Source organism: Leptodactylus fuscus, chromosome 6, assembly GCF_031893055.1.
Source record: "Leptodactylus fuscus isolate aLepFus1 chromosome 6, aLepFus1.hap2, whole genome shotgun sequence".
In the NCBI taxonomy this organism is placed as follows: domain Eukaryota; kingdom Metazoa; phylum Chordata; class Amphibia; order Anura; family Leptodactylidae; genus Leptodactylus; species Leptodactylus fuscus.
In genome coordinates, this window is record NC_134270.1 from 23,444,482 (window position 1) to 23,453,835 (window position 9,354).

The following is a 9,354-nucleotide window of genomic DNA, read 5'->3' on the forward strand; positions in this document are numbered from 1 at the left end:
GCTTCCTCCATAACAAAACACTGACTTTTGTCATCCAACTTATCAAGAACATAAAGAGTAGGAGGAATATCTTTCTCAGCAGCCTGGGTTTTGTTTGGGAAAGGAAGGTGCCTCACAGTCACTAGAAATCAAAGTCAGTGAAGATTAAGACAGGCTTGGCAGACCAAAAAGGCTGCTCAGTAAATTAAGCGCTACAATAGCAGATAAGGAGGCGTAACATATGGAATACTAGCAGGAGGACCCGGCTTCGCACAGGTATATTTCATGTGCGTGTATCTAATCCTCCGGCGTGTGAAACTGTGTTCTGATGCGCGTTTCTAATCCTCCAGCGTGAGGTACTGTGTATAGACGCGCGTATCTAATCCTGATAATGTGTGCTGGCCTGTGTATCTAATCCTCTGATGCGTGTATCTCAGTTTGGATTGTACATGTGGAGTGACCATGTGTATGGCAGTTGGAATGTGAGTCAAAGACTTGCAGGTTTGTATTGTCTAATGGGGGGGAGGGTGTCAGTGTTTTGGGAAAGCTGTATCTCAGCAACAGACTGAGCTTGAAAAAGAGCGTTGCACGAAACGGTTGTTGCTCCATCCTTGTCAGGTGTGCCTCCTCCCAATTTTTACTATGTGTTGAAAATTTAAATAAAAAGTTTGGACTGTTTTTATCCCACGCTTATGATGAGTGCCCAGTTCTTACTACTTTTTCTTTTTTTTGGATTTGCTTCTATACCCTTGAACTGTTGAGCACCACCACACACTTAGTATAACGTGACTCCACCATCCTTCTATGTCAAAAGATTATGTATGCTGTCTATCAGAACAGTAGTGCCACCTTTTCCTTTTACAATTTTTTTTAGTGTAATGTAATGATGATATACAGTACAGACCAAAAGTTTGGACACACCTCATTCAAAGAGTTTTCTGTATTTTCATGACTATGAAAATTGTAGATTCACTCTGAATTATCACATGTGGAACTATATACTTAACAAAAAAGTGTGAAACAACTGAAAATATGTCTTATATTCTAGGTTCTTCAAAGTAGCCACCTTTTGCTTTGATTACTGCTTTGCACACTCTTGATGAGCTTCAAGAGGTAGTCACCGGAAATGGTCTTTACTTCACAGGTGTGCCCTGTCAGGTTTAATAAGTAGGATTTCTTGCCTTATAAATGGAGTTGGGACCATCAGTTGTCTAGTGCAGAAGTCAGGTGGATACACAGCTGATAGTCCTACTGAATAGACTGTTAGTATTTGTATTATGGCAAGAAAAAAAAGCTAAGTAAAGAAAAACGAGTGGCCATCATTACTTTCAGAAATGAAGGTCAGTCAGTCCGAAAAATTGGGAAAACTTTGAAATTGTCCTCAAGTGCAGTTGCAAAAACCACCAAGCGCTACAAAGAAACTGGCTCACATGAGATCCGCCCCAGGAAAGGAAGACCAAGAGTCACCTCTGCTGCGGAGGATAAGTTCATCCGAGTCACCAGCCTCAGAAATCGCAGGTTAACAGCAGCTCAGACTAGAGACCAGGTCAATGCCACACAGATTTCTAGCAGCAGACACATCTCTACAACAACTGTTAAGAGGAGACTTTGTGCAGCCGCCGGCCTTCATGGTAAAATAGCTGCTAGAAAACCACTGCTAAGGACAGGCAACAAGCAGAAGAGACTTTTTTGGGCTAAAGAACACAAGGAATGGTCATTAGACCAGTTGAAATTTGTGCTTTGGTCTGATGAGTCCAAATGTGAGATCTTTGGTTCCAACCTCCGTGTCTTTGTGCGACGCAGAAAAGGTGAACGGATGGATTCTACATGCCTGCTTCCCACCGAGAAGCATGGAGGAGGAGGTGCGATGGTGTGGGGGTGCTTTACTGGTGACACTTTTGGGGATTTATTCAAAATTGAAGGCATACTGAACCAGCATGGCTACCACAGCATCTTGCAGCAGCATGCTATTCCATCCGGTTTGCGTTTAGTTAGACCATCATTTATTTTTCAACAGGACAATGACCCCAAACACCTCCAGGCTGTGTAAGAGCTATTTGACCAAGAAGGAGAGTGATGGGGTGCTACGCCAGATGACCTGGCCTCCACAATCACTAGACGTGAACCCAATAGAGATGGTTTGTGGTGAGCTGGACCGCAGAATGAAGGCAAAAGGGCCAACAAGTGCTAAGCATCTCTAGGAATTCCTTCAAGACTGTTGGAAGACAATTTCCGGTGACTAGCTCTTGAAGGTCATCAAGAGAATGCCAAGAGTGTGCAAAGCAGTAATCAAAGGAAAAGGTGGCTACTTTGAAGAACCTAGAATATAAGACAGATTTTCAGTTGTTTCACACTTCTTTGTTAAGTATATAATTCCATATGTGTTAATTCATAGTTTTGATGCCTTCAGTGTGAATCTACAATTTCCATAGTCATGAAAATACAGAAAACTCTTTGAATGAGAAGGTGTGTCCAAACTTTTGGTCTGTACTGTATGTAAGTGATATATACAGAAAAGAGAAATAAGGTATACCCTTATACTTAAATATATTTGAACATCAGGAGTTGCAGGTAGCAGTGAAAGCGCTCAATACGGTGGTGCTCACATCCTATAGGTAAGACACATCGAAAAATAGAAAAATGAGGGGACACTCGCCATAGCAGTATTTTCATATCATCCTTTTACTCTGTAAATCCATAGAAATACATGGGAGAGAAAGATTACACATACAGTAGCTAGGCAACGCTTGTTTCACGCTGGGCATGCTTTCACAAGCCTCACTTATGCTACCCAATAAGAGAACGAGAGGGTTATCATATAGAAAGATCCTTTGTGGAGTTAACCAATCTCCAGCCATCTCCTGGAGGAGTGGAGGTGACATCCAATCAAAACAGGAGTCACCCCCACACTTCCAGGGGAAAAGCCCGCTCCCTAAAGAAGCGGACCTGAAGAAGAACATCGAGCATACAAATTCACAATGCAAAGAGAAAAGGAGGACTTGAAAGAAGACTTCAAACCCTCCCCTTGCATAGTTTCTCCGCATGAAAAGTTTATTGGGGAATCTATACAATTGAGTGGAGGCTCTAGTACCCATTTGAGCCATCTTTAGAGTGGGTACAAGATAAGATAAGGTTGGACATGGAAGAATACAGGTTCCTACAGTAAATTTGCCCACAGATGGTGTAGCTAGGTCTGTAGAACCTGTACACTCGTAGTTTGGTGAAGCTGGCATACCAGCTGATCCCATAAATGCTCGATTGGTGATAAATCTGCCGGCTGGATAGGCCAAGGAATTGTTGTAATCTGGTATAGGCATTCCTGAGAAACTTGCTGTGAAAGGCAACACATGGCTACAGAATGTCCTGCACTTATCATCTGTATCACCATTAAGGGTAACTGATTGCTGTATGTGATTGCTCCCCACATCACCACCATTTAGGGCAGAGTGTTGTCCCACAGCAAAGTCGGAATTGAAACACTCACCACAAGGCCAGTACCTGTAATCACCTACATCTCTGCCTGAGGCATGCCAAGCTTTACAGCAGTATGACCTTTCTATCTGATGGTGATATATTTTTTTGTCAATTAGTCCATTTGGCTTAGAACTCTGGTGCCATAAATACATTTTAAAACTTTGTGAAATAACTATATTTAACCTTAAAGACCTAATGACCATATTCCATGTACATGACCTTATATTTTGTGTTTTTGGGCAAGATGTATCATATTAAGTAACTTTACTTACTTTTAGAATTTCGTGTGGATAAAACAGCAATTCCACCACCGATTTATTATTCTTCTTTATTTAATGTTTACCTTGTAGTATAAATAACATTACCTTTACTCTGCGGGTTATTCCGATTACAGTAAGAAATGGATGTAGATTTTGTTCTTTTTTTTGCTTCTTTTATTCAATAAAAATGTTTTTCTTATAGATTACAAAACCCAACCTCTGGATTGCTGGACAGAAGATCATGTTCGAGAGTGGCTACACTCCATATCCCTCAAGACAGAATACATTGATAAACTGTTTGATGAAGAAGTAACTGGACCGGCTCTGAGAAAAATCAATCATGCCTTCTTGAAAGGTCTTGGTATGAAACAAGGACAAATACAGCTGCTTATCGAAGAAAGAAACGAATTAGTGAAGAAACACAAAGTCAGTTCATCACAACCAAGAAACAACACAAATCTAACCACACCTGCTACTGAAGAGGAACATTCAGGTGCAAATGAATCAGATAAATGTAGACAAACACACAATTCAAAGTTTCGACCTTTTGATGAGGAGGTTGGAAACTTTAAGTATGTAAAGGGTAGTGTCCTTCCTCCAGAATCTGGAGTAGGAGACCTCATTACTCCATGTCATGAGTACAAGTCACTCACTACTGCATCTACACTGGACCGCACTAGACTTCACGAAAAATATTCATCAGAGGTGATCAAATTTGCTTCTGCTTGTATGAACGTGAGAACTAATGGTACAATACATTTTGGGGTGACAGACACAAAAGAAGGCCCACATGGGCAGATAATGGGGATTCCAGTAAACCACAAGGAATGGTATGTTGATGCACTGGACTGTATAGAGAAAGCTTTTCATACAGAACATGAGGCAGCCAGAAATTGTATTCGTCCCCCGAAATTCATTGAGGTTGTAGATAAAGATTCTGAAGATCAGCTCTTTGTGGTTGAGGTGGACATTGTGCCTGATTCCCACTTTGTTAAAAATAGAGTTTTCCAGGTAAGTTTGCCAAAGATTACTGACGAAGGCAAAAAAGGTTACGAGAAGAAAACTTATTACCGGAGAATTGGTCCAACATCCACGCAAGTCTGTGAGGAAGAACTGGTGCCGTTTATCCAGAAATTAAAAAATTTGGATGAAGCAAGAGTAAAGGCAGAACTGAATGTTACCTGTGATATGCCCATCACAAAAGATTTAGGAAGGAAAATCTCTGCTCTGCTGACTGATGGTAAAAAATACATCAATAATTCTCTAAGGTACATCCTTGTGACAAATCAGTGCACAGAGAGTCAGCTGAATCATGTGAATTTTTTAATGCGGATGAATATTTTGTGTGTTTTTGACTTTGACCCAAACTCAGACAACAATGGATTGTGCTCTATATATAAGAAGCATCATGCAATTAACAACCATTCCTTGAACAGTTACTCAAATGAAGACAAGTTGAGTACTGGAGACCTTAAAAAGAATCTCTCCCTATATAACCAAACTAGCTGGGTGTTTTGTAATGGACGCAGCAATTACTGGGGTGAGGATGAGCCATGTGATGAAAGGACTTGGGTCCGAACAAAGAGGAAGCTTTTAAAAAGGCCATTACTTTCCTTTGTGATGAAGTTCGAAATTTTATTGTCGTCTTTCTTTTACTGTCTTCTCCAGAGAAACCAATAATCGACACTTTCCATGAGTTTTACACAGAATTAAATGGCATGGAGTACATCATATGCATTGCAGAGAACAAAGAAGACTATGAGAAGTGGGCCAACGAGACACAGGCTTCCTGCAACATGGAGATCCTAGATCAGCACAGTATTGTGGGAATGCAGCTCAGTCATATTGATGCAACTGTCCAAAATCTCCTGCCTGTATCCTCTGGTATTAGACAGTTAACTGCATCCACAAAAGGAGTTTGTGTCCTCACTGGCCCAGACGAAGAGAGAATGCATTCTCTCGAAGTTCTGTGCGCCAATGAGTGTGAAAACACAAATCTGGAAGATTTGAATAAGGAGCAAATTGAAGAGATTGAAACGACATTTTACAGAGGTGGGAAGGTTACCTGGAAGCACTTTTGGCTCGCAGAGGAAGGAAAATGTGAAGCCTTTATTGAGCGAGAAGCTTGTGAGGAAGTTGAGAAAATTTTAACAGACATTCTCTATAAAAACCTAGTGAGACTTCCTGTTGCAAGGATAAAAATTGTCCACCATCCAGGCAGTGGAGGAAGTACAGTTGCACGCCAAATTCTTTGGAAGAAACGTAAAAACTTTAGATGTGCTGTGCTGAAATCTTCATTTCCAGTTATGACCGTGTGTGAACATGCCGTGAATTTCAGAGAATATGAAGAGAAAAACATCCAGCTCTGCCTCCCTGTCCTTCTGCTCATTGAAGACTGCGATGAGGAGTACATCGATGACCTCAGAGATGAGTTAACCAAAGTAATGGCGTCTAAAAGGATTGCACCAGCAAAATTATGCTTCATCATTTTAAGCTGTAAAAGAGCAAATGCCCCAGAAAAACTCTACAAGGCTTCTGTACTAGACACTGTGGCAATTACTCACAAACTTAGTAAGAATGAAAAAAGGAAGTTTACTACAAAAGCAGAAAAACTTAAGAAGCAGTTCTCCCCAGAGTCTATCATAACATTCATTTTAATGAGTCAAGATTTTGTAGAAGAATATGTTACAAACTTTGTTCATAATGTTATGGAAAATGTAGACCACTCCTCCAATGTAACCCGTCTGATGAGATATGTGGCTTTACTTAACTGCTACGTCCAAAACTCTTACATCTCTATGTCCCACTGTGAGGCATTCATGGGTCTAGCTGCACATACAGCAGGTGACAGTGACCTACGGCAATACAATTTCAACAGCTGCCTCAGTGAACAAGCTAAGCTCATCTTCATTGAAAGACCTGATCCGATAACTTCTATAACCTGCATACATATTATTCATCCATATGTAGCACGGGAAATACTAAAGCAGCTCCCTGATAACCCTCAAAGTCAAATTGCTATGGCCTTGCTTCAGGAGGATGTTCTGTTCCAGCACCGATTCGGCAGAGATGAGTTTCTTGGATTTGTAAGAGATTTAATTTTTCGGCGCCGTAAAATCAGCAGGGGTGACAGCGTCGATTCATTCCTGTCTCCTTTTATTGAACACGTGTGTGAAACTGAGAAGAACCAGGATAAAGCAATCAACCTGTTGAAAGTTTCCTATGATCGATTTGACAAAGACCCATTTCTGGCCCAGCAGCTTGCTCGACTGCATTATAAATATGAAAAGTTTGAGGCTGCCATACATTGGGTAGAGACAGCTAAGGCACAGCTACCCAATGATTCCTTCATTTTGGACACTGAGGGACAAGTATATAAAAAGCTCTTCAATTCTTTACTTGATAAGAGTAACAATGCTGTGCTACTCGAGAATGTCCCAGCGTTTATTGAACATGCACTTAAAGCCATGGACTGTTTTAGAGCAGCACAAAAAGCAGCCAAGGAAGAAAGTGAGACCATGAACAATGCTGGATATTTTGGCGAAGTGGACGTTGGATGTCGATTGTTAAAGTTTTTGTCAACTCTTGAAATTTTCCCTCAAACAGAAAATGGTAAAAGTCATGAACTTCTGTGTTATCTCTTAACAAATTACATTCCAGAAGTCATCAAGAAACCCTGGTCCAGATTTCACAACCGTATAAAAGGTCTACACAAAAATATCTACAATGCACTGGAGTGGATATCAGAGGAAGTGAGTTACTTCCAAACTGATAAAATTGATGACAACGAACATAAGAGTAAAGTGGAAGACAAAGTCTACTCTCCTCCAAAATGGCTGCTGAAGAAAATCAAGGAATTTGCAAATTATTTTAGTTCCCAACCTTTACCTGTAACTGGAAAGGGTGAAGATAATGATGGTAAGAATTCCATCAATAAAGTAATTCAGAAGATGAACATTTACGGACTGGGAGGAGGTAGCACCACGGCCATCCTATCACTGCTGCCGGATGCCGAAAAACTTTCACACATTGTAGATTTCTATGCAAAATGTTCTGTAGATGACACCCTGGATGATATGGATCTAAGCAACTATATAATGAGCCATATAGCACTGGCCTGTGTTGATCCAGACTCTACCAGACTTCTAACTTTTCAGCAATTACGGGAACTTAGCAAAAGATACCAAAACCCAAGGAAGTCTTTTCCTCCAAGTGCTTATCTACTTCTCCTGCTTCTCTATTGGAAAGATGATGTCGCGGACCGGGAGCCAGATGCAAACAAAGACAGGATTCTGAGCTCCGCTCTTCAGAATATTCGCCGCTTGCATGAAATTAGAATAAAGAATGTCCCCGTACGCAAAAAGCGAAGCAATGTCCTCTTCTTCTTAGGGCTTGGTTGTGGCCTTGATAAACTGCTTCACAGAAGTAAAGTAGAAAAACACATGGAGGGACCAGTGAATGAGTGGAGACTGAAGTGGAAAGACGTGAATGGGAAAAAACTCCTTAGAGAAGTGCCAGGCGTTGCCGAGAATAGGAAGATTTATGCAATGGGACACTGCAAAAAAGAGAGGATTGAAATTGTCCCCATAAATAACTCATCTGTGCCATACGGGAACGAGAATGTGACTTTTTACCTGGGATTCACATATGCAGGACTTGTGGCATACAATATTAAAGTGCAGCAGTGAAATCCTTGTACAGTGAACAGTCTTGTCGTCATGGGATGTATTAACTTTTCATACGTCATGTTACATAAAAAGTCTACCTATAACCATAATGTTCTATGATTTAACCCTAATAAAATCTCGATTTCCAATTCTGTGGCGGTCAGTATCCTTCCTATGTGGGTTTTCCCTGCATCATACTATGAGGACACTCTTCTTTCTGGTTCTAGTTCTGTGGACAAAAATGGATGCAAATTAGCAGTCAACCAGGACGAAAACTGCCTCTTTAGTGCCACCTATTGGAGGTAGCCAGTCACTGTCCAAAATTTACATAGGCCTTGACTAAGAATATAAGCCATCCAGAAAGTTCTACAAAAGGAAAGACACTTTTCTACAGACCGCCATCTTGGGGTTGTGGCCCTGTAAAGAGACACCTTTATTCCACATGGATGAGAGCTTAGTTGCATTACTCTTTTCCCAGTGAACCCTGCCTGGCCTGTAATTCTCCCTATGCCAATTGGTAATCTCCACAAAGAGACGCAGCACCATCTTACACCTACATCAAAGGCCTGGACCAAGCCAACAAGCCCCTGATCTGCGCTGATGAGGGGCATGAACCCTGACACAGCTAAGTATAGGCCTCAGAGAAAACTTTAGTTTGGCTAATATCTCTAGTCATCTTGCAAGGTCTACAAGGCACATACAAGGTAGATCCTTCCAATGGGTGGCACTAGAGAACAGATTTCTTCCTTCCAGATTTGGACAGTCAGACACAGCTCAAAACATCAGTAACCACAAAAAGTAAAATAAAGTTTATTGCATTTAAGTTGCACAACAAAGAAAACACAAACACGACAGCAGGAACATTAATGAGACCTTAAACTACACAAGGACAGGACGGACACAGTGTAGGCATGTCACCACAATCTGACCAAGGAGTCAACGATGATCCAAAGGCTCTGTAATACGAGGTTTAC

General features: G+C 41.1%; 1 protein-coding gene across 1 annotated transcript; it reads left to right on the forward strand.

Moving 5' to 3' along the window:
* The first annotated feature begins 1,829 nt into the window (after positions 1 to 1,829).
* Positions 1,830 to 8,467, forward strand: LOC142209956 (sterile alpha motif domain-containing protein 9-like). The gene is given in 3 exon segments (XM_075278991.1): positions 1,830 to 1,841; positions 3,864 to 5,307; positions 5,310 to 8,467. Coding segments are annotated over 3 exon segments (4,548 nt in total). The 3' UTR covers positions 8,402 to 8,467.
* The last annotated feature ends 887 nt before the right edge of the window (positions 8,468 to 9,354 follow it).